This window comes from Chelonia mydas, chromosome 7 (assembly GCF_015237465.2).
Source record: "Chelonia mydas isolate rCheMyd1 chromosome 7, rCheMyd1.pri.v2, whole genome shotgun sequence".
Classification (NCBI taxonomy): Eukaryota; Metazoa; Chordata; order Testudines; family Cheloniidae; genus Chelonia; species Chelonia mydas.
In genome coordinates, this window is record NC_057853.1 from 88496061 (window position 1) to 88523121 (window position 27061).

The 27061-nt window shown below is 40.0% G+C and overlaps 1 protein-coding gene across 25 annotated transcripts in view; it reads right to left on the reverse strand.

The window, feature by feature from the left end:
* Window positions 1–27061, reverse strand: part of SGMS1 (sphingomyelin synthase 1) — a 209827-nt gene that overhangs the window by 35495 nt on the left and 147271 nt on the right. For 7 of the 25 annotated variants that reach the window (XM_037904997.2, XM_037904998.2, XM_037905006.2 and 4 more), the window contains 3 exons: window positions 22373–22429; window positions 9632–9670; window positions 1–852 (listed from right to left, as the gene is read on the reverse strand). In XM_037904997.2, the coding sequence (XP_037760925.1) occupies window positions 1–641 (641 nt within the window). In that variant the 5' untranslated portion in view covers window positions 642–852; window positions 9632–9670; window positions 22373–22429. Of the gene's footprint in view, window positions 853–1203; window positions 1344–2677; window positions 2902–3177; window positions 3255–9631; window positions 9728–17231; window positions 17424–22372; window positions 22430–27061 lie in introns of those variants that run through there. The other 18 variants (XM_037904999.2, XM_037905001.2, XM_043550338.1 and 15 more) reach the window with 10 other exon arrangements.

Sequence of the window (27061 nt, forward strand, 5' to 3'; positions counted from 1 at the left end):
TTGTATTTTAAGAGCAGCCACTGAATTAACCAGAGTCCTACAAGGATCATGCCATTAATTTCACAAATAGAAAAGGCCCATTGTACACGGTTAAAACGGTCAAAAAATGCATCTGGTAGGGGACGCTGCACCTCCTTGGGAGGCACTCGTTCATGAACGACTGAGATTGTCACTGTGGTAAAGATGAAACAGAAAAGTGCATAAAGAAAAGCCAGTAAAGTCTTCCCCCACTCCATAGGATACTGGGAACGCTCTGGCTCTGGCATGGGGATCTTTATCATCTCCTTCCTATATCCATTTGGCATCCCATTCAATTTGATTTTAGTGCTGAAATCATTTTCACTCGTGGTGACATCTGTACTGATGCTGAGGTGCCCATTGGCATGCCCATTTTTGTGCGCCTCAATGTGGTGCTCCATTTTTAAAGTTTCTATCATGTACAACAACCTCTGCCCACTGTCAGAAGACACACGTGACAAAGGTGGCTTCTTAAAATCCTCCTTAGTTAGATTGATCAAATCCTGCCCAGTGTAAAATTCCAATGGTTCACAGTATTCTGGCACAGCATTCTCCATCAGCCAATTTGCCACCTCTTTGGGTGACCAGAATGCCACTTCTTTCATTTCGTCAGGCAAATGCATGCAGTCTTAAGTTTACTTTAAACCAGGCAGCAGTTGCTATTGTTCCAATACAACAAAAAGCCTCTTTTTGGCTTGTTCATCCTGTCAGATGTGCAGCAAAAACCAGTTTGGCAAGTTGACAAGTACAAGTTTCTAAATACTTTGTACAAATACCAATATATTGTGGTCAGTCCAGAAAATGGTTCACTTTTTTGCATTTATACTCTTCTTTCTAGTGAGAAAAAAAAATAAAAGGTGTTAAGACAGTGTTAACCAGTAAGTTTGTGTTTTATGTTCATAAGAAAAAAATAGCCCAAAGAAGCAATATCTAGATAGGAGCATGAAGAAAGAAGTAGCTTTTAAAATTCAGACAAATGCATATGACTTTTCTTTTTAAGTTTGTTTCTGAATACTCAAGATAGTTACTAGTTTGATCTTCTGTGTCATTTTAACAGTTAATATAAAGTTGTCTGGGGCAGGGAACCTCTTTTTGTTCCATGTTTCTACAGCACCTGGCACAATGGGGTCCTGGTCCAGAACCAGGCCTCCTCGAGCTAGGTAATACAAATAGTAAAATCATTACCTGTTCATCCATCAACTGTGAGATCTTACTGATGTAGCTCCTGTCCTCTTATACCCCTTCCATACTACTGTATGTTATGCTCACTCTTTGGAGTCTGATCCAAATCATGCTCATCTCAAGATGCTTTCACAAGATTTTAGCTGTAAGTATAGGTAGTCGACTGATGATGTGAGATTTCAACCGTGTTAAAGATTAAAAATCACAAGTTTTTGGTCCGACTGAAATCTGAACTGGAAAAATAGACCCTTCCAGTTTTAGATGCAACATGAAATCTAAGCAGTTGGAGTGGTTTCAGATCCATGATGTAAATATTAACTGTCCAAACTTTGCAATAGTTCTGATTTAAAGTTATGGTTTATTATAATCTGTAATTTTAACAGCTCCATACTGACTTAATTTTAAATAATCAACAAAATAAAATGTACAGTACAAAGCAAAATGCAATTTCTATAAGTCATAGAAATGTAGGGCTGCAAGGGTTCTCAAGAGGTTATCGAGTCCATTTCCTCCAGAGCTGAAGCAGAACCAAGTACACTTACACCATCCCTGACAAGCGTTTGTCCAACCTGTTCTTAAAAACTTCCAGTGACAGGGACTCTACAAACCTCCCTTGGCATCCTATTCCAGTACTTAACTATCCTTACAATTAGAAAATTATTCCTAATATCTCACCTGAATTTCTCTTGCTGCGAACTTAGCCGATTACTTTGTGTCCTACCCTCAGTGAACATGGAAAACAATTGACAACCATCCTGTTTATAACAACTGTTTACATATTTGAAATCTGTTACGTCGCCCCATAGCCTTTTCTTCTCTAGACTAAGTATAACCAGTTCTTTCAACCTCTCCTCATAGGTCAGGTTTTCTAAATCTCATATTTTTGTTGCTCTCCTCTAGTCTCTCTCTCCAATTTGTCCACATCTTTCGTAAAGTGTGGTGCCCAAAACTAAACAAAATACTCCAGCTGAGATGCCACAGCCCAGTGCCAAGGTGAGTAGAGTAGAACAATTATCTCCCATGTCTTACACACCTGTCTTACACACATCTGACACACCTGTTAGTATATCCCAGAATATTTACCTTTTTTTGCAATTGCATCATACTGTTGGCTCATATTCAGTTTGTGATCTACTATAATCCCCAGACCCTGGCCAGTTGTTACTCATTTTGTAGTTGCACATTTGATTTTTCCTTCCTAAATGAGTACTTTGCACTTGTCTTTACTGAATTTGTAAGCTTGTAAGATTCAACTCAGGATCAATACTATGCTTAACATCTCAGCTCTTATAAATGTTTACAGTGAAAACAAGAATACATTTATTATCAAAGATTTAAGACTAAAGGGACAGTAAGTAAAAATACTGGAAACAAATGGTTATATATGAATCAAAATCATAATACACTTTCTAGAGACTAAACTTAACTAACAGGTTAACCTCCTGTCCAAAGAAGTTTATCTCACTCGAAGACTCACCTCTGCAGAGTTTTCAACCAAGTCTGCCTACGGTCCTGTTTTCATCAGTGTAAATGGGATGTTAGTTTACTTCCTAAGTACAGGATAAAGGGGTGTCTGTTTGCCCCTTAGATAGAACCCCAAAGTTCATTGTCTTTACTCTTAGACAGGATAACCCCCTGTAGTTTGTTTTTTCCTGTGTGCTATTTCCTGTTGATTTCACGTCTCTTGGTTAGCATTTGACTCTGTATGTAAAAGGGCATCCACTGTGTTAGTATGTAAGCTAATCATTGTAAGCTAATAGAGAGACAGATGAATTAACATCTCTTGTCTGACAAGAAACACGTTTTTTTACCTCTGCTGGTGACTGACACCTTGATTCAGACTGTAAGAATATATTTTCAGTATTACATGCAAAAGTATCTGTACATATATTTCATGATGATATTAATAGCCAGTGTGACTCCGGCTTTTATTTGAGACCTCACATGATATTGTTTGGTGAACCAGAATGTATATACCAGAATCAGGAGATACCTGTTCCCCTCTATATTCCCTTGCCGGGTGGCATTAAGAGGTTCCTGGATCACAGCAGATGCTATAGCAACCAGACATAACCACTCTTAAAAACATAAAAGGAGTATGTACAGGCTAAAATCATGTGATAGATCAGCGTAACGGCAATTTTAGGGAAGTGGGTTTTGCCAAACATCCTGCTAGAATATATGCTAGAAATCAAACTTCTCCAAAGAGTAGGAGAAGAGTTGCATAATCTATTACAATCTGCTGAGTAAACAGTATGCTTTTAAAAGTTATCTAAAGACATACTAGATTAATAGTTTATGGAAAAATAAATATTTACATAACTTTCACAGGGCCTCTTTTCTCAATGCCAACATTAAATCCACAAATACTCCATGCTGCTAGTAAAGTAGATAAGATTGGGTGATTCTGAGTTGCTGCAAAAACTGCATCTGAAATTCATGGCATTCTGACTGGGTATTGCCGCTCATATTTTATGAGAACTCTCAAACCTCTTGTCCAAATGCAGAACAAGAAAGCACTCCATGATACCATGCCCCCATATGTATGGTCTATGTTTGCCACATAGCAAGGCCCAGTTTGGTAATTTCAGCTTCTTGATACCCACTGTAGCAGACTAAACAGTCTTCCATTGCATGATATAAAAGCTTCACAAAGGGTAAGGGAAGAAACATGGGAAAAGCAGGCAGGCAGGGATAGATTTTGAAAGCTCTGGGGGGCAGGGAATGGGACTTGCACATTCAGGAAACCATTTGAGTTAATTGATTAATCTGATGCAGAGAAAAATAATCCACATTCACTATTTTTCTACAGATATGAAAATTAACTAGATAAAGCCAGATGGACAGTTACTTGTTCTCACAGGGTGACTGGCTCCTTTAAGGAGAATCAGGGCCCAGTGTGCATTCTGAAGGTCCACCTGAGAGTAACTGACTGTGTCAGGTGGCTCCCTAAAGCTTAACTGGGGAAGAAAAGGGGATAGGGGAAATGTGGGAAACGGAAACAAGCCCATCGAACCCTCACCCTGATACGTCCTACCTCCCTACACCTGGACCTTCCGCCGAGCCCCCCTCTACCTCCGCCCCCACTAAGCCCAACCCGCTGCTCTGGGACCCTCACCCCATCAAGCCCCATTCCCCCAGCACCCAGATCCCCTCCACTGAGCCCCCCATATCCAGACCCCCCTGCCAAGCTCAATCTCCCCACACCTCCCTGCTGAGCCCCAACCACCATCACCTGGATCTCCTGCAGAGTCCCATTGCCCCTGCACTTGGAATCCCTCAATAAGCCCCTGTGCATCCAGATCTCCCAATAAGCAACCCGCACCCAGATTGCCCCACACAGAAACCTCTCACCCCACATCTGGATCCCCTACACACTTGAATCCTGCTAGGATAAGCCTGCCCACCCACACCTGGTATGCCTGGCGCAGAGGGACAGGGCCCTAGGGTGTTTCTGGGGCAGGCCCAGCCCTTGCACTGTGTCAGGGGCAGATGCAGCCTCACTGCCGAGTCCCTGTACTAGGGGAGGTGGGGGTTTCAGAGTGATCTCCCACCTCAATGAAGCCAGTGGCCTGTGGTCCCCACTGCCACGCTGGAGCCACATTTATTTATTGACAAATAAAATTTGCAGAATTTTAAAATATTGTGCGCATACTTTTTGGCGCAGAATATTTAATTTTTTGGCACAGAATTCCCTCAGGAGTATATACTGCATTAGTAATGCTCTGAGTTATTCTATCCCCATTAGAGTTAACGTTACACCTTTGAGAATTAGGCTGTCTGGAAAAGTAAGTTTATTAAATCAAGTTCTCATACTTTTGGGACTTACACAGCTTGCATCTTCCACTCTCTGGAAACAGGCTTAATCTCCCAGGCTTTGCTCTTAGTGTCAAACACACTTTCAATCTGCCATACCTTATTCTTAAGAGGAACAACTCCCATTAAGCAAGTGCAAATAATAAATGCAGCTGTAAAGCCAATATTAGCACAAAATCCACATCACTTTAAATGCACATCACTTCTACGGGCCACTTTCCTCATATCCCACTGAGGAATACACTAAGAAACTGCACCATCTACTCAGGATACTCCCTACACTAACACAGGAACAAATCAACATACCCTTAGAACCCCGACCGGGGCTATTCGATCTACTACCCAAGATCCACAAACCCGGAAATCCTAGACACCCCATCATCTTGGGCATTGGCACTCTGAATGACGGACTGTCCGCGTATGTGGACTCTCTACTCAGACCCTACGCCACCAGCACTCCCAGCTATCTCCGTAACATCACTGATTTCCTGAGAAAACTACAAAGCATTGGTGATCTTCCAGAAAACACCATCCTAGCCACCATGGACGTAGAGGCTCTCTACACAAACATCCCACACACAGATGGAATACAAGCTGTCAGGAACAGTATCCCTGATGATGCCACAGCACAACTGGTTGCTGAGCTCTGTGACTTTATCCTCATGCACAATTATTTCAAATTTCCTGACAATATACACCTCCAGACCAGTGGCACCGCTATGGGCACCCACATGGCCCCACAATATGCCAACATTTTTATGGCTGACCTGGAACAACGCTTCCTCAGCTCTCGTCCACTCACACCCTTCTCTACCTATGCTACACTTATGACATCATCATCACCTGGACCCACGGGAAGGAAACCCTGAAAGAATTCCACCACGATTTCAACAGCTTCCACCCCACCATTAACTTCAGCCTGGACCAATCTACACAGGAGGTCCACTTCCCAGACACCACGGTGCAAATAAGTGATGGTCACATTACCACCACCCTATACCGAAAACCCACCGACCACTACGCCTACCTTCAGCCTCCAGCTGCCAGCCCAGACACACCACACAGCCAAGCGCTGAGGTACAACCACATTTGCCCCAACCCCTCAGACAGAGGCCAACACCTACAAGATCTTCACCAAGCATTCTCAAAACTACGATACCCGCATGAGGAAATAAGGAAACAGAACAACAGAGCCAGACGTGTACCCACAAGCCGCCTGCTGTGAGACAAGCCCAAGAAAGAAACCAACAGAACTCCACTGGCCATCACATACACTCCTCATCTAAAACCTCTCCAACGCATCATCAGTGATCTACAACCCATCCTGGACAACGATCCCTCACTTTCACAGGCCAGTCCTCGCCCACAGACAACCCGCCAACCTGAAGCATAGTCTCCCGAGCAACGACACACCACACCATAGTAATTCTAACTCAGGAACCAATCCATGCAACAAATCTCGATGCCAACTCTGCCCACATATCTACACCAGCGACACCATCACAGGACCTAACCAGATCAGCCACACCATCACCGGTTCATTCACCTGCACGTCCACCAATGTAATATAAGCCATCATGTGCCAGCAATGCCCTTCTGCTATGTACATCGGCCAAACTGGACAGTCCCTATGTAAAAGGATAAATGGACACAAATCAGATATTAGGAATGGCAATATACAAAAACCTGTAGAAGAACACTTCAATCTCCCTGGACACACAATAGCAGATTTAAAGGTAGCCATCCTGCAGCAAAAAAACTTCAGGACCGGACTTCAAAGAGAAACTGCTGAGCTTCAGTTCATTTGCAAATTTGACACCATCAGCTCAGGATTAAACAAAGACTGTGAACGGCTAGCCAACTACAAAAGTTTCTCCTCCCTTGGTGTTCACACCTCAGCTGCTAGAAGAGGGCCTCATCCTCCCTGACTGAACTAACCTCGTTATCCCTAGCCTGATTCTTGCTTGCATATTTATACCTGCCTCTGGAAATTTCCACTACATGCATCTGACAAAGTGGTTATTCACCCACGAAAGCTTATGCTCCAATGCGTCTGTTAGTCTATAAGGTGCCACAGGACTCTTTGCTGCTTTTACAGATCCAGACTAACATGGCTACCCCTCTGGTACTTTAAATGCAATGTTTAGCAAGATAAAATTACAGCAAGAACTCCTGGGTCCTTATACTAACTTTCATACATGTATGTTTTTTCCCCACCCCCCATGAATCAGCAGCAAACTCTGAACTCACAAACTTCAGAACCATAGCACAGATTTCTTCTACTTCAGCAATAAGAGTAATCTGTATTGAAAAAGCATGCTGAACTCCTCTTAGGGTGACCAGATAGCAAGTGTAAAAAATCAGGATGGGGGTGTGTGATAACAGGTGTCTATATAAAGAAAAGCCCCCAAAATCTAGACTGCCCCTATAAAATCAAGACATCTGGTCACCCTAATTCCTCTGTATGGCTCAGCCCATACAGTGAGCCAACACACGCAGTGGGTTACGCAAATACTTGTAAGGTGGCACTGAAACTCTAGGTATTAGGATTTTTGGTTCACTTCCTGGCTCTGGGAGCAAATTTTACAGACAGCATAGCCAATTGTACCACCTCCTGCATTTGCGTCATCTGCAGGGGCTGAATCTGGGATCTCTGGATGGAAATGCATAAGCTTCTTCCACTTAAGCTAGAGGGCGAGATCTCTCTGCATGAAAGCTGCAGTGGAGTCACAAACCTCTGTATGTGGTTTAGCTGCTAAAGTGTGACAGAACCACACTCATCTAAGCATCAAATTTGCCATGTTCCTTCTGAACTATTGTGTGGCAAAAGCGATTAGACTTGGCTCAGTTATATCAGAAACTCTAATTCTATTCTCAGGTCTGCCCAAAGTGGGTGAATGAGGTTACCTTCTGCAAGGTCTCAGTTATCCAATTTGGGAAGTAGGTGAATAATAGCCTTCCCTCAAGACAGCACTCCTTGGTTTATAGTCAGGCTTGTGGTGTGCACAAAAGACGCAGCAATCAATAGAAGAGCTGGGACTAGAACTCATGGTACCTGGACTTGCAACCTAGTGCACTTTTCCGTAGGTTACAAGCATTGCGGGGGAGTCAATTTCTCTCTCTTATTTTGCTTCCTCAGAATCATGCAATGGCCTGAACTTGGCACATCAGCAAGACTGCTTGCAGCAGGGGCCGAATCTTATGACTCAGGATAAATCTGAGAGAGTTGGCAACACTGACCAAGGTTGCCAAGAAACACAGCGAAATATCTAAGAACTGAAACCAGCCCGCCTAACTCCACGTCTCATGCCTGAAGTACAAGATCATCTGTTTCTCATTCTTGTTTTATGTTTTTATTCTCTCAGTGAAGTCCTTTCCTATCAAGGCAACAATCATCACAGAAATTAGTAAAGTAACTAACAGCCAATTCAAAGCTGTGAATAGCTATTCACCAATAGCCATGCAGTTTTGAGCTTTCACTTTTATTTTTAAAAAGCTTAATATCTGCACAGGCAGTAACAAAGTATTTCTTAAAACAAAGCTTAAAACAAAGTATTTCTTAAAACAAAGTCACCACCTACATTATATACATTCTAGGACTGCACATTAGCTTGCGGTTTTAGTGACATTACTTTTATTGTTAAGATCCAACAGTAAGTAATCAAAAACAAACAAAAAGTCTTTCAGAAATTGAGTTCATCTTCCTTTAGCAAACACTGTTTTTTGAAGCCTAGTCAAGTCGACAGTGTCTATATAATAAATATTAAACAAAAAGAAGTCAAAGAAGTTACTGTAACAGTCTGAATATTAATTAGTGATAGATTTTTGTGCCTAAAATATATATAACCAAAACTATCACCAATGCTGGCATGAAACAGTTTGCCTTAGTACTTAGACTGTAAACTCTTTGGGGCCAGGACCGACTCTTTTGCTCTGTATTTGTATGACTATCACAGTGGGGTCCTGGTCCATGACTAGACTTCCTAGACACTGCAGTAATACAAATATTAACAACAGTAACACCAGTACCATTCCACTACCTCAGCGGTAATATACCAACAGGCCAACAAACAAATGTAAGATTAAAAAGAAACTAAGTTTATAGCCAGAGCATAAAACTCTAGTGTGTGCGTTTCCCATCAGGGAGAGAAAATTTATATCTACAGGGCATATTTCAAAATTGCTGCGACTCCTCCCAGGCAACCTTGCCTCCCGTCATCTTGAGATTGTACCCTGGATGATTGGCAGCTGATGGGATGTCCTCTCAGGCAGACTGATTATATAACAGAAGGCTTTAAAACATTACAGTAAAAGTTTAAGTTCGTTTACAGCACTGCAGGCATCACCAAATGTTGAGCACAAGACTCTTCAGCAATTGTGCTGTTGTATTTTGAGACAGTTGCAACCTCTGAGTAGATTCAAAGCAGCGGTTCTGGAACTAGGGGTGCAGCAGCACCCCCTGGCTTGAAGTGGTTTCCATCATATACAGGGCTTGGAGTTTTATTCTATAGCTTTCAGCACCCCCACTATAAAAATTGTTCCAATGCCATTGATTCTAAGGGTAGCCCCTGGGGGGGGAACACATTGTAATAATCAGATTAGAGGTAATAAATACCTGAATTACAGTGACGAAGTTCACATTCTGAATGGAAGACTGCAATGGAAGATAAAAAGATACTCTCAACACAGTTGAAACAACTTAAATGTTCACCTTTGGAAAGAAAAAGTATCTTTAATATCACCAAAAAGAAAAGGAGTACTTGTGGCATCTTAGAGACTAACAAATTTATCTGAGCATAAGCTTTCGTGAGCTACAGCTCACTTCATCGGATGCATTCAGTCTTTCTGCCAATACAGACTAACACGGCTGCTACTCTGAAACCTTTAATATCACCTTAACTGATCAGCACATCTTTAACATTCCAGGGAGAGAAAAAAAATTTTCTAAACTACTAATATAAATCCACCCACAGTTGAAGAATTCAGTTAAAACCTATACAGTTAATCGGTAACACAAACAGAATCACACAGAGATAAATGACACAGGTGAGAAGAACTGAGTTACAGTTACACTGATACCTTAGTTATGTCAGATTGATAGTAGCTAAAACAATTATCTTCAGGTGATATTTGGGATATATGATAAATAGTTATCTAATAAATGCTTTTATAAATAACAATCATTCTTTGCATTATTTATGACAAACTCAAGGATGAAGATCTCTTTCATTCAAACCTCATTTGTCTCATTTCCTTCCATTCAGTTCTTCTATTCATACCCATAAAACTAGTTTATCTATGTAACTTTCCTCCTCTTCTGCCTGCTTCTCTGAAGTAGTTATGGAGACACTAACAAACATTATTGTGCAAGGCTTTCACCTGACCCACAATTTTGTTAACCAAATAGTTGCTAAGCAGGCCTTTGTTATGTTACTATGGAAATACCACTTTATCTGATTCACTATTGACGAATATAATCTGGGCTAATGAAAAATATACTGTACATTGCCAGTGCACATTATCAGCACAATACATATATCAGTATGTATTGTGCACATAATAGTAATAGAACAGCAGTTATATAGCCTAAATATAACAGCAGTTATATAGCCTAAACCCTTGCTCACTTACACTAAGTATCCCATAACTCCTTGCATTCACTGAAGTAAGTTATAGCTTGAGCAAATAGGAAAGCTATCAAGATCAGGACAAATGAATGTTTTACGAGAGCAAAAGGAAAGGGTCTTATTCTCATAGGCCTGTACTGGAATGTCCCAAAGAAAGAGGTCAAGATATATGATTTTACTACCTTAGTACAGACCTAAGAGGTGTCTTCATGTCCTTTGGGACCTGGAATACATGTGTTCAGAACAAAGAGATAAAGGGTACAACATGGTACCACAAAAACAAGGTAGAAAGGCTGGTTAAATCTAGTTTCAGATGACGTACACAGTATTTTTACTTGTAAACAGGTAGGGTATAAAAAGATGGCTTTAGGGGAATAACTTTGGGAGCACACCTGCTATGTGCTGCATGGGACAGCTTCCCAGAGCCTGGTATCATACTGAATCTTTTTCCTGTACTCTATTATTATTGGCTTGTAGCAGTAAACCTGACTGATATTAGTTATTTGGTCTCTTGAATACATTTCCTAACAAATTAAGTGTAATCCAGCAATTGACTACGTCATTTATCAACACTGTTGAGTTTTCCTAACAAATTACTTTCTTCTCACTGTACAACAGAAATCAATTGTGTTTTCCCACAATATAGATAACCAATATTCAGACATCACTCTGTATTACATAAAAGAATTGAAAGAATATTAAAGATTTAAAATCGAGTACTCAAAGCTAGGACATGCCTGAATTAAGGGTTGCCTGTGTATTCAATCCCCTTGTGTGTATGTATTAAGAAACAGCATTTAATTACATGATCACACACTTCCCCCCACTTCCCACACACAGAAACCCTGGCTCCTACATTCAGCCTTTCTCCTGTAATAATGTATTGCCAATTCTTGCATATTTATCACAAGTCACAACATTCTGAGAGATAAATGAATTTCTGATTTTTATTTTCTCTGGCTTAGGATTTCCATCACCTCTCATTACTATCAATAAGACTGAAGCCACAGACTGCCCTCAATAAAATGACTGACAGGACTCTTTAATCTTCGCAAGTGCAGCTAAGGCTCCCCTTAGCAAAGATGGTCACCTCCCATTGTTTCCAATGAGGCTGAAACCAGGCTACTTTCAGGTAAGATGGTGGTCCTTTAGGTACCATGTGAGGGGACAGGAAAATGTGGAGGTGCTGAGAATGAAACTGTGGAGGCAACAGTTAGCATAAATGTGTTGGGAAATGGAACAGGTCACTGAGGAGTTGGGCATGTAAGGAGCAACAGACAAACTAAAGAAGGCACACAGGAATGGAGTATGGACGAGAGGGTAGGAGATGGAAGGAAAAGGGAGGGAAACACGGATGGCAAATGCATGTACGAGCAGGTGGGGGACAAGAGATTGTGGGGAAAAGTGAGTGGAACAGCTGCTTATCCTGTCCAGGGGAGAAGGGGAAAGAATGGCAGCTCCCCGCGTGCTAGGTATAGAAGTTAAAGCCTGCTCCAAGTAGTGAACATTATGGGGGTGGAGTGGAGGGAATGCTAGGGTGGCAATCCCAGCTACTGCCTTTTTACCCCCAAGGCACAGCCATGAAACATAGGGAGGCTTTTAGCCTACAGCAAGGAAAATCCATGTTTAGTTTCTCTCTCAGTCTTTTCCTGACCTTGTTGGACCTACATACTGTGTGACAAAACCAAAGCATTTATGCTGTGCCAACCATCACAATAATGAGGTATCTGCAATACCAGGCACAGGTTGTGTGATAGCAAGTAACTAACTTACAGTAACTACCTTGATGTTTTCAAGTTTACATCACTAAATTAAATGTTATTTAAAAGATCCTGAGATAAAATGAGCTGAAATCTAGGCTGTTTTTGAACAGCTGAGATATGCAACCCATCTTCCACATCAATACATATATACACAATAGACTTAAGCTTATTTTAAGAGGAGTGAAATTGACACAAGACTAACATAATACTCTTACACAAAGAAGTCAATTTAAGGTTGCGTGGACAGCCTGAACATTGGTATTTCCTAATTTTTGAGTGCTTGATTTAGTGATTGAGCGCTTTTTTTAAATTCTTCCTCAGAAACAACTGCTAACAGCAGTAGACTTCCTTCCTATATGTGGACAAAGCCACTGGAGGATGACAAACTTTACTTGTAACCTTGTGAAACTGCTCATTTATCTGTAAAAAGTGGAAAGCAATATTTGCCTGCCTGCCTGCCTCCCAAGTCTATGGATATAAGGTCTTGCTGAATAATAAAGGATATGAATTACACAGGTACCTATACATACAACAGCTAAGACTAGAACTCACAGTCTTCTCCTGATGCCCAGCACAGCATCATTTCCCATAGGCTAAAGGGGTGTCTGCTGCTGTGTCCTGGCCAGAGCTCAAGTTCTACAGCGACAGGAGGCATGCTCAGTGCAGAGGGAGGGTCAGTGATGCTGGAATATGCTCATTGCAGAGCAACAGTCCGAGGTTTTAGCAGAAAGCCTCTCAAAACATCTACCAATTATGTGCAAATGGCAATTTTTGAGGCTTATACCTTACCCAAATCTGGTTGAATTTTCATGGGGACAATGAAAGACCCCAGCAATAGCCCTGTCAAGATTCTAGTTTTCATTCAAAACCATGGAGAAGCTGGAGTTCAAAGAAGCAATTGAAAAAAATTAACATTACCAAAACTCTCCCTTCCCCAAAATATACCTCATTCTTGGAAAGGGCTGCACTTTGTCCGAGAATTTCAGCCAGAAGCAGAGAGCGAGAACAGAAAGCTTCCACCCAAATGGTTAAAATTTGGCAAAATTACAAGTAACCTAAAACAGGAGTGCTTATCATAGGAAGTGTTAGGCAACCTTAAATACATGTGTGTCACTGCTAGCTCCACTATAATAGCATATCTGAGGTGTGAAGCTGTATGGAATATTGGAGACTGTTTATAATATTAATGTTACCAATATTATTAAATTGCAAGGAATCTGACCAGATATGCCGTGTAAGGTATCTGTGAAAATGCTGTTTTCCCAAGTATGATGATCTTGTTTATGTTTGTATCACCTTTGTATTGTAAGTTATAGATATGTATGGTATTCATATTTCCAGAATTGTGCTTTGTTTCCGGGTGACATCCCACAGACAGGTTGGCATCAGCATTGCCTAGCATCAAGCGTAATCAGCTGTACAATAAACCCATTGACAGGAGCCAGGGTATACACCTTATGACTCAACAGGACTTGTAGGGGCATGCCTATGGACAGAAAACTTTTCAGGCTTTTGCATGCCCATGTGCTGTATAGCTTGTATTTGGGACACAGGAAGTACAAGCCACATGGCAAAAGGAATATAAAAGGCAGCTGCGCCATCTCCATTTTGTCTTCATTCCTGCTTCTTACCACTGAACTACTTTTCTACAAACTGAAACTCTGAACAAAGGACTGAATGAACCATCCAAGCTGTAGATGTGTTCCAGAAGGACTTTCAAGCCAGCAAACTCACCAACACTGCTAAGAACCTGATATATGGACTTTGAAGTCCCTGTATGTATCTGATTGCTTTACCATTTAACAACTCTCTTCTTGTTCTTTCTTTTTTCTTTATAATAAACCTTTAGTTTTAGACACTAAAGAATTGGCTGGCAGCGTGGTATTTTGGGTAAAATCCAACCTAATATTGACCTGGCAACATGGCTGGCCCTTTGTGGTTCAGAAGAACATTTTGTAGTGAGCCAAGTTTTTTTTTAATAACTTCCCACTGCACTGGACTGAGGTGCAGACTGGGAGCCAGAGAACTGGAATGCAATAATGGGGTCTGTGTGATTTCTTTTTTTAGATTCTTGATAACCAGTGTGGGGAATCAGGAACACAGTTTGTGACTGGCTGGTGAGTCTGACTTCAGTGTTCTCCACCAGTTTTGGTAGAATCTGCTCTCATTTTGCAGCCTGCCCTGACGTTGGCATTTTCAGTGAGGGCAGCCCAAGCACCCCTGTGTCACATGTGGTTTATTTAAAATATTATTTTATTGTATTATTTGGGAAATAGTATGACTATGTAATAAAACACTCACATGCATTATGAAAATGAAATCAAACTACCAAGTTTCTCTGTGGTTTATTTACTTATTGAAAATTTGGCTAATAATTATCTGCACTTACGTAAGCATTGTATCCAATTAACATAGAAGGTAACACACTATTGATACCAGCTATCTGATAGTTCAGAGGGGTGAGGCGCATATCACACAATCAATAAACTCCTGTGTAATTGAAAATAAAGGGTTTTTCCTTAATTGCTTGTGAATGATTGCTGTCTTACTGACACTGAAAATGAAACTTCTTTAAGTATCTATAGAAGAAAATGGTTAGATGCACGTATAGTTTCTCAAACCAGAGGCGAGATCATTGCCCAAATCCATAACTGTCTGCAACTTTGCAATCTCCTTCCTTTCTCCCTTGGAGAGCATTATTCTGTCAATCACATATGAAAAAAAAAATTCTGAGCAGCAGCACAGCGTACAGCGAAAGCAGTCGAGCTAGGCTGCAGACCCAGTATTTTTATTACGGTAATTTCCTAAATGTTAGGGAACTAGCTAGTGCCTGAGGAGAAGCTGTGCTTATTTTCTAAATTAGGCAGAGTCTTAAAAGTAAAGATGGACTGCAATGCTGTGGAGTCTGTTCAAGAAACTCCCAGGAAGCCAGGACTATTACACAGACAGGTCACTGATTACCTACAAAACTGAAAACTGTACGGTGAATGACTGGATAAATGGACACAACTAAAAAGCTTTCATTTTTACAGCTTAAAAAATATAAAGTAAAAACTTCAAGAAAAAGTACACACTGGAAACCTGACCACTGTTTCAGCTTTATCTAATTACAGATGCTAAAAGTACCTAAACATAAATACTTTGAGTTCCTGCATATATATATATATATGCACTTGGTTTAAACAAGCCCTGGAAGTCACATGTAGCACATCACCACGTGTGCCACTGGCAGAATATTGAAAGTTGTGAAAAAAATTCTGATCTGTACCTGACCCAGTGACAACACACAAAAAATACTTCTGCCAAGGTATCCTGTGCTGTAACACACATATATAAAAACTGAAACATCTGTCTAACCTTCTTCTGCTAATCATCCAGAGGCACTGTGTTTTTGGTGTTTACTTATGCATGTAGATAGTGAGGTAGGACCACATCTTCTTCTGTGTTCCACATAGGGGATTGCATACACTGTCCACACTCAGCAAATATATTATAATAATAATAATAATAATTATTATAATGTAGCAGCAGTATCTGGGAAAAGGTACAAACACTGGCTTCAAACCTCCTCCTTTCTTCCACATCACAGACTCCCTTCCCCCAAGCAAATGAGGACTGGCCATGCCTCCCTTTGAAACCAGTCTAAGTGGGAAGATGTGATCAAGACACTGTTGTAACACTACTGGAACTCACCAAATTGGAGATTCTCTTGCTAGTTCTGCTTAATCAATTGTTCAAGCAGTTAGCCATTTAAGAAATACTTAGGCAGCTGTGGGTTACTGCTTTTTAAATACTGAGTATATCTCCAACAATCTAATTTTCTTAGTTGTAAACTGCTGACGATACCCACACAAGCAAACAAAACATTATAACTGGCCCTTGATTTTCCCCAGAAGAGGGAGGGAAGAGCTGTGCAGTTAGAAGAATCTCAAGCCAGTAACTTAGGATATTTAATAATTAAAAAAAAATAATTCCAGACGGCTGATATCATATCTGTCATCTAGAAAAACTGGATTATTAAAATTTTTCTCAGGTTCACAGCAAGGTAAGTAAGAGCTTGTGTGGCGCCTCTGTTGAAAAGTATGGGGCTGCATCCCCCCCGGGTTTATATCTTTGCTAACACTAGCAAAGTGGTAAAGCACACATCTTGAGAGGTTTAACAGGAGAAAGAAGACAGCCACCTGACAAGTGGTAACTTTCCTGCACAGGACAAGCCCTGATGTGCCTTTCCAGGCTCAAAAGACCCTATGCAACTATTAGAAAAAGTATCGGGGGTGGCTGCGTTAGTCTGTATTCACAAAAACAACCAGGAGTCTGGTGGCATCTTAAAGACTAACAGACTTATTTGAGCATAAGCTTTCGTGGGTAAAAACCCCCACTTCTTCAGATGCATGGAGTGAAAATTACAGATATAGGCATAAATATACTGGCACATGAAGAGAAGGGAGTTACCTCACAAGTGGAGAACCAGTGTTGACAGGGCCAATTCGATCAGGGGGGATGTAGTCCACTCCCAATAATAGATGAGGACGTGTCAATTCCAGGGGAGGCAAAGCTGCTTTTGTAATGAGCCAGCCACTCCCAGTTCGTATTCAAGCCCAAATTAATGGTGTTAAATTTGACCTTCTGGACTTCCTGCTGGAAATGCCTGATCAAGTAGGAGGAGTGCATCAGGACATAATGTGGGAGTAGGGTTGCCAACACTATTTCAAAAACAAGGGACTGTTTTCTTAGCACCGCCCACCCCACCCCACTTCTCCTCTTGATATTATTATATTATTAATAATAGTATTAATAATAAATAATAATAATAAGCAGTACTCACCTACATTTGCCAGGAGTAACCAACTCCCAATCTTGTTGCACAGAGATTAAAAAAACATAAGAGAGGTCCCTTGTAATAAGGGACTGTTGGAAACCCTGCATGGGAGTGAGATAAAAGACAGGAAAGAAGGAAACTGCTTTTTGCTCAGAGGCAAAAGAGGCTGGGGGAAGAAGAGAAGCAAGTGAAAAAAACCTGGAGAAAATCAGCAAGAAGGAGATTAAATTTATTTAGTCAAGTGTTTAAAATATATCACATAAACAGATTTTATTTTAAAAACTTTAGTATGTAAGTAAAAAGGCAGAAAATCCTTAATTTAGCATAGCCAAAAGCCATTATTGATGGAGGGTCATCAACATTTGTGATGAGCTTCAGGCAATCTAAGTATCAGCAACATAAAAATGTTTGCCAAACGAAAAATAAAAGATTTTGCTGAAGAAATAAATCTGATTATTAAGCTTACAAAGGAAAATGTAAAGGAAACTATGAATAAAAACTATCAAATGGTCTGTGAAATATGTACACTAATTCAAAATATTTTACAAAACCAGTCAACTGGTTTTCTACTAAAAAGTTAGTAGGAAAAAAACCCTAAAAAAAACAACAGTACAAACATGTACAATAGCCTTATTGCATTTAATGTTTATGACAAAATTAATTATTTTTCTGCTACAAATTCATTAGCTGGTACCTCAAACAACTACTTCAGTAACAGAGAAAAAAACAGTATCCTCATTCAAACCACTCTTTCCTTATAACTAAGGCAAAAGCAAACAATTTCCTCACAGAATTGAACTTGCACAACTCACAGCCCCAGCCTCACAATGCTAACATTTATTTTCTCTTTTAAATTCAACTAGAAGAATAGGTGACACCCGTTCTTCCAAATGCAAATCTTCTGCAGTGTTTTTTGGACTGTATTGTGCTTAATAAAGCTTCATATGAAAGCAGATGTTCAAAGGATACGGTTTAATATTCTATGTGACAAATATTGTATTACCAGTAACATATTACTTTAAAAAGTAGTTTCTGGTGTGGAAGTTTGTAAGCATCCACCGATCCATGCTACAGCTAGAAAGAGGCCAGGAAACAATACTCATTCCTAATTTCCAGCACAAATCTGAAACAATACTTGAACACAGATCTTCTCTATCATGTATTGAGTCACACTGAAAATTGGGTGTTTTGGTCTGTATTTCAACTATTTTCTGCTTCAACAATTGGCAACTGTAAAGTTGTGGGTAGGGTAGAAAGAATCCTATTGCATGAGTGGTCTCAGACAACCAAAAATCCAGTTAAGAGACAAAAAATTAATTTCTGATAGACAAACTGTTAATCCTTCATTTTCATCCTGAATGCCTGACTAGAGTTTGATCTGCTGGCCTCTTGCCTCCACTTCCTAGTGAACATGACCAACCTGCAAAACAAATAGGTGCTTGCTGGGTTTGCTATTATACAGTTTTTTCAGCTACTTATGGTGTTGCCCCCTCCCTTCTTGGGAACAATGGGATAGCTCGTTTCTTTTCCCAACCTCCCTGCAACCACAGGCCTGGGAAAGGGCAGAAGAGAAGCCTGCCAGAGCTGCCCCCCAAGGGAGAGACGACCCCACCCCCACCCTCGAGCTGCAGGAGGAGCAGAACTGATGTGGGGACTGGGGATAAACGGACGTGTGGGCTGGGAGTCTGAATTAATTGCTGGCCTGGAGGGTTGGGGGGTAGGGGACACAATTAATTAGAATTTTGGGGAGAAGCTGGAAGCTCTGCACCATTAGGCAGTCAGTGAGAGCTCCAACCTAGGGGCCAAAGTTACTTTATTCAATACATTTACAAGAGTTGGCAACACTTACTGTCACACACATTGGAGGTGGGCAGAGGGAATTCCAAAAAAAATAAAAAAAAAAAATAAAAAAAAAAAATCAAGAGACAGACCAAAACACACAATGATAATCTTTTTTTTAAAATGTATGATTGGGGGGCAGGGATCTGACTCGATTTTTGAACTACTGGGCTTGGCAATACTATAGCTGAATTCCATGTGGACTTTGGGAAGAGTTCACATTAATTATTATGTATATGCCTTCTCAAAGCACAGGATCCTGTACAGCAGTTCTTTCGTAGAGATTACATGAAACTGTGGCAAAATTAAGGCCAGTTTTCATTTTCAGTCTCAGGTGGGGCATGTTAGTCAGTCAGTGCAACCAGGGTTTTTAATTGTAGGTCAAATCAGATCAGCAGTTTGCCCTTAAAAGAGAGAGACAACATATATAGAACTCAATTTTAACTAACAACCTATGTAGAGAAATCACTCAGACTAGGACTATGGTGATTTAAAAATAAACCAAGACCATATTTAAGATGCAGCATTTCTTGTTACTTAGCTACAAATTATGTACAGTATGTAAATCTTAAACTATCTTAGATAAAACCAAAAACATGTAATTCAATGGCTATCCATAGAAACTCTCTGTCTGGCCACCATGGCAAAATGGCAAATTATGGTCAAGGTTAAGATTTTGTCACAGATAGGTTTACTAAAAGTCAAGGATAAGTCAGAGGCAATAATACAGACTAACACGGCTGCTACTCTGAAACCAGGCAATAAAGAAAAATTCACGGAAGCCTGTCCCTGACTTTTACTGAAAATATCCATGATAAAATGGGAAGGTACTAGGCAGATGCCAAGTAGCAGGGAGTTCCAGCTCCCCCACCTGAGGCAGGGAACTGCGGGGTTCCCCCCTGCTGCTGGTGGGGGCCGGGGAGCTGCGGGGGTCTCCCCTGCTACCAGTGGAGGCCAGGGAGCTCCAGGGGTCCCCCATGGCGCCAGAGCTGAGGGGTACCCAAGGGTGTACCTATTACAACACTGTTGTCCCCTGTTATGGTTTAAAAACAAAATTCAGTGATACAACGTAGATGGGTCTTAACCATGTGTTTATAATTTAAATTTAGCTTAAGCACATACATATAGGAACAAAAAATTTCATTTCAAGTATTAAATTACTTCTACTTCTATGTCTCTATTTTCACGTCTCTTTATAGAACAAGGAAACTGTTACTGGTATTTAATTTTGAATGTGTGATTCATGCAATTGCTTATGCAAAAGTACTTAAAAACCTAGAAACCCTGTTTTCTTTCTTGGGGTGGATGAAAATTAGACCACTAATGATATATCTTAGTTATATGTTCCTTAACATATTTAGTCTTCTCATGTCAATATTTACATCTTGATATTTAAAATGCAATAAAATTAAACACACGCACTGCCAGTCCTGACAACGATAAAACTCCTACTAACTTCAACGGAAGCAGGTTCAGACCCAAAATTTTCTACTGCTGAGTACAATACTCATGACAATTTGAAGACCTACAGAGATTCATTATTTATTTTGTTTCTCCATGTAAAGTCCAATACAGAGAAAGGTAGTCTAGATTTTAATTTCACATTTTCTATCCAAATTCACTTAAGTGTCTTCTGGCCGAAGGCTGAGTAACATTTCTGTGAAGTTTCATAGATCCCAATCCACCTTTGATTATGCAAAATCACTGCAGTCTTACTTTCTATGCCAGCTCAGCATTTAACCGTATGCACACACAACACTTTGCCTCAAAAGTGTGTAATATTCACAGAAGAAATTAGTGTTTTCAATGTGCTTAATATTTCTACATGTCATGTGTTAAACAAGCTTTTTTAAAATTTGGAAGAAAATTTTAGACAACTGCACTTCCATGAAGCAAATAAATGGCCATTATGTCTGCCCCATGAGAGCAGTTAAATGATTTTCAAGGCCATAATCTAAGTTGCCTGAAGGAAACAGAGCTTGTTCACTGAGCAGTCACAAAATCTGGGAAGCACTTCTTCTTTTAAGTATTAGTAGCAACATATTGTAAAGGTTACTGAGACAGTATATATGTATGAGATTTACACAAATAAAAAAAAGATACAGAAAACAGGATTTCAGATATGTTACTCATATCAACTATAGCACTGTTCTAGAAATTCTGAATATTTTAATGAAACTATATAGAGATTAGCATTTCAAAATGAAGTTCTTCTGACCATCCCTCACACGTGTTTATTTTCTAACATCTGGTTGCCTACTTTTTCTTTTATCTTCTGTTTTACATAAAGGTATTGGAGTTGTCACCGAGGACTGTGAAAGAAATATTAAATTTCTTCCTACAGTATTTATAGAAGTATACTTTAGCAACCTGCCAACTCCAGTTACTGATTCCATGGCATATGTTGTGTAGGGTTCTTCTCAATCATCATCCCTCTTTCAAATAATTACTTCATTATCTGCCATACGAAGAACTAAAGACTTTCTTTTTTCTGCAGCAGTAGTTTTTAGTCAATGATGCATGGCATCAAACTGGTGTATTTTGAATACTTCATATTAAAGTCACCCAAAAGCCTTAGTGACAGCTAAACCAGAGATTTGCAGTGTACAGTTGCAGACTACAGTTTAAAGTATAGTATAAAATACTACTGATCTCACTCACTTGTCTCCCTACTGGCCTAGAAAGTAGGTTACATTCAAATAATTCCAGACTTAAAAAATGAAAAATACTCTTGGGACATAAAAAAAGAATGATACTTATCCTATTTCCATAAAATTGTTATAAACATACTCAAAATACAGAGCATTTCATTAAATGTCAATCAGCAGGTGGCTCAAATATTCTACAATTCTCAGTAATGAAAAATAGCTATTTTCCCTTATGTGCATTCGTAAATTTAAATACAATGCTTCTGAAGATTTATAAACGCTGTACCCTATAAACTGACACAGAAGCAACAGCTCTGTCCATAACCTTTACTGATTTAATATTTAAACCTGATAGACTCTACTTACCCTATACCTGACTCCAGGCCTGTTTAAAAATACAATGTATAATTAGGGATCATTGGAACATAATAGGTCTGATTTTCTCTTCACTGATGAGGCAGCAGTAACTTCACTGAAGCTTAGGGTTCCCACCCTCCAGGATTGGCCTGGAGTCTCCAAGAATTAAAGATTAATCTTTAATTTAAAATGTCACGTGAAGAAATCTCCAGGAATATATCCAACCAAAACTGGCAACCCTACTGAAGCTAAGTCAGAGATAGTATAAAATTCAGAAATTGTTCATGAAATCTGCATACTTACAGTAACTGGGCTTGCTTTTTCCTTTCCTATATTTTAAAATTTGGAAGTTTACACCATCTATAAAAGAAAATTAACACAAGGTTTTATTTGAACAGTTCAATGGTAGTATTTCCTCTAAATTATTCTAAAATAGACTGTCTAAAATATGAAGTTTGTAGTACTCTAAATAATATTACCATTATAGAAAGCAATATCCGAATATTTTTTCGCAATATTTCATCTGTCTTCCACATTATGATTTTCCATGACTAGGGCTATGATTTTGTCACGGAGGTCACGGAATCCGTGATTTCAGCCTCGGTGACTGGGAGCTGCAGGGTCCCGCCACCTCCTGCAGTAGCAGAGAGCTGTAAGGTACTCCCGACTGGGAGGCAGCGGGCCCCCAAGCTCCCAGGCACCCTGGACAGCGGGGGTACCCCAGCAGCTCCCTGGCCGCCGCCATGGGGTGGGGGATACCCTGGCAGCTCCCCACTGCAGTGGCAGCAGAGGGATTCCCACAGCTCCCCACCACTGGGGAGGGGGTAGGGGGAACCTTGCAGCTCCCCTCTGCCACTGGGGGCAGGGGATCCTGGAGCTCTGAGTCCCCACGGGTGGTGGGGGCCCCGGAGCTCCAAGCCCCCCCACAGCTGCCCTGTCCCTTGCACCAAAATAGTCTTAGTTCAAGTAAGACTATTCTATAAATAGGGCCCTTTGTTTTCATTTTTATTTTATTTTATTTTATTTTTCCCAGGAATTTATCAGTGTTTATTACCACAAGAACAAAAACAGGTGAAAATCAGTGCAAAAAACTACTATTAATTTTTCTGGGTAAACATCAGCGTTTATTTTGGTGAACAGAAAGACGGGGGAAAAGTATTCAGTAGATTAATGCTTTGAACTCCGATCATCAATGTGGTTTGCCGCAGAACTAGAACAGAACTCAAAATACAATGCCTCCTCTAAGTTTAAGAAAACAATATCTCTCTAATCCCCAAATAAAACTTTTCATTTGAATAAACAGTTTACTGTTGTAGACTTAGAACTAATTGCCTTTAAATATTTACATTTAATAATTAAGATGCACCATTTGCAGCACATGCACTCAACTTCATCCTTTTCTCCTGTTTTTGTTTTTTCAAACTTTCAAATACGGTACGACTTCGTGTTCTGAAACATATTCTGATACAGATTTTCATTCTCTTCCCATTTTAGTGTGTCAGATCTTTAAACCGTTATCTGCGAACAGCTTGAAATGTGTACGTGGTGGGTGTGAGATTCATCAGTACATTCAGATGCGCACGCGCTACAGAGCTCACATGCGTGCCTGTTTATTGTGTGTATCTTCCAGACTAATACATAGCCTTCCTTCAACAGGCAGCTTTGCATAAACACACAGACTAATGTATGATTGTAATACATATATCTCATGCAATGTATTCTAGTTTCCTAATAAAACAAGTTATTTTTTATATATTTGAATGATTAAAAAGTAGGGTGAAAATCAGAAAAAAATGAATAATACTTTTTGTAAAACCTGGGAATTTTTTGGTAAAAATCGGTTTAAAAAAAAAAAAACTTACTGAAAGAGATGATTTGAGCTGGATTAGAAACCAAAAAGCTGCTTAAATCCTTTACTTACTGGATACACATGCACAGACATTTGAATAACGATTTAATCAACTAATGGAGGTACGATATTCGAAAGAGTATATTGGTAAGTGGACAAGGTTTACACATCAAAGTAGCTAAAAACCCTGTAAATCCTGAGGGAATTGGAAGAGAGGAAGATGCCAAGCTATATTATCCCCCTCTTATCTGTTGAACACATATGTAGCCCCAAATAAATTCTAACACTGAACAGGGAACTAAAATCTGTGGTTGGTGGATGCTGCAGCTTCATGAATACTAGCTGGAATAAAATCCAAATTAGTGTGATTGTTAATGAAAGTAAGGTGATAAAGTCTGAGACTTTTGGCTGCACTCTGGCCTGGTGAAGATGCCTGTACAAGCTTGCTGGCATTTGCTTCTGCTGAAAGAAGTCCTGAAAGCTTCTGAAGCCACAACTCCATCACATTTGGTGAAGGCAGGGAGAAAGAAGCATGTTAAAAAGATGACACAGAAATATAGTATGATGACAGACAACAATGTAGAGCATAGCAATTTATATACCATGCACTTGTAGTTTTGATTTTTGATTAATGAAGCAGCAGTGGTAATAGGGTATAACTGAGGGACTGTCTACATTTAAAATGTTGCAGTGTAGATACTAGCTAAGCCGATGAGAGGGATTTTCCCATCGGTATAGTAATCCACCTCCCTGCTTACAGGGGGACTTAGGTCACCTTAACTATGCTGCTCAGAGTGTGGATTTTTCACACCCCTGACCGATGTAGTTAAACCGATTGAAGTTTCTACTGCAGACCAGGCCTGAGATACAGTGATATTCCTAAACCAACTGTCAGCAATAAAGACTGGTAAAAATGTTGAAAAGAGAAGTTGAGACATGCCAAATAACCTATTTTCTTCACGTATATAGAAGCAGAGCATCCTCAGATTCATCAATACAGTGCAGGAACCTGTTTTGGGGTTTGTTTTTTCAGATGATTGACATCAGTACTGTATACCTTAGTGTACAGAACCCAGAATAGTAGCATTTTTATATAATTCATCCTAATACAGTTAAAGCATTGAAAAAAATTAGACAAATTGAGATTCATTTACAACAGTGTGTTCCAAAGTATGGGGAGTACAAAGGACTATCGAAAGGGGTTTTGCTGGGACTCCACTGTGCTCCAGTCTCAGCTGTCTTTTTTAACATTAGTCTTCACCTGTTATGGTAGCAAAGAAAACCTTGCCCCCAACCCGCAGGTAACCGATGCGGTGATGTCTGCCTGAAACAACAGCTCTTACTGAACAGCCCCAGTTATTTCAGTGGATGCTAATTCAGATGCCGTTGATGATACTTCAAAATGTCAACTTTGTGAACAATTTTGTTAATTGAAACCTGTAAAAACAAGAAGCAGCATCACAATACGAGTATCTACACAATCTACTCTGAGTGACTGTTAATTTTGCCTGGGCCTTCAATACCACATGGTAGGAATGAAGGGAGATGTGTCTGGTTTCATTTTCCTGAAGGAGGCCTCAATTTTCAAAAGGCGGCAAACACTGACTGAAGCCATGCATGATTTATAATTCCAGAAATGAAAGGGTGAGAAAAATATTTTTAAAAACTCTAAACTTAAAGAATCTGTTAGAAAGATAAAAATCCACATGGAAGGTTATACAAATTGTCAGAAAGACCCTTGTAACTATTAAAACCTGCCATGTAAATAATACTGACATTTTGAAATACTAAGAAAAAATGCTCTGGCCTTTTTTGGAACTTATACAACATTGTTTAAAAGTGTTATATTCGTTGCGTTCTGTCCATTCTGTACAGCACAAATACTTAAATGATTTTTTTTAAAAGCAAGTGCAGTATTAGCTGACCTAAGATGACATGGCAGTTCAATCTTCAATTTAGTTTTACAAATACCTACGTTCACAAGTTCTTACTATGGGAATACTCAAAAGCCCATCAGAAATCCTGATTAAACATGGATGTTATTTTAGGTGGTACAATAAGAGCAAAAAAATTTGCTTTGAGATGTGGATATATTTTATAGCATCAAGGGCAAAAATAAAGCAACTTCAAACATGTTTTTTTGTTTGTTTGTTTTTTAAAAAAGTGTTCCAGGCTGAATTATTCTTCAAAAACCAAGTTATAAACCCATATGGGGTCTAAGTCAGATATGCTGACTGACCAATATATACAGAACAATAGATAATACTCAGTAGAACCTCAGATATGAACACCTTGGGAACGGAGGTTGTAACTTTAAAATGTTGGTAATTCTCAACAAAATGTTATGGTGGTTCTTTCAAAAGTTTACAAATTAACACTAGCTTAATATAGCTTTGAAGCTTTACTGTGAAGAAAAATGCTGCTTTTAACCATCTTAATTTAAATGAAACAAACACAGAAACAGTTTCCTTACCTTATCAAATCTTTTTTTTTTTAAACTTTCCTTTTATTTTCTTTAGTAGTTTATGCTTAACAAAATTCTGTACTGTATAGGCTTTTTCTTTTTTCCCTGCTGCTGCGTGATCGCATACTTCTGGTCACAGGCGCCAACTTTCCTTGGCACCGGTGGGTGCTCGGGCCCCCTCCCCGTCCCCACCCTGACTTCACCCCATCCCTGCCCCTATTGGACCCCTCCCTAAATCCCCGCCCCAGCCTCGCCTCTTCCCCGAGAATGCCGCGTTCCTCCCCTTCCCTCCTCCCGCCCTGTTTTGCGGTGCAAGCGCTGGGTGGGGGAGGAGGGGCAGAAGCCGGACGGCGGTGTGCTCAGGGGAGAAGGTGGAGCGGAGGCAGAGGTGAGCTGGGGTGAGGGGGCGGGGCGGGGAGCTGCCGGTGGGCGCAGAGCATCCACCAATTTTTCCCCATGGAAATCGGCGCCTATGCTTCTGGTTGACAGGTCAGTTCGTAACTCGGAGGTTCTATTATACTTCAGTTGCAAGAGAAAAGCATTTCTGAGACACAACTATTAAATTTAAAAATGATCACATGCATTAATAATTTGCACTTTTACTGTTCCAAGCTAAAAAAAACAAAACAAAAAAAACACCACACCTTCAGTTTCTTTTTTTGGTTCAGGATGAGTCAAG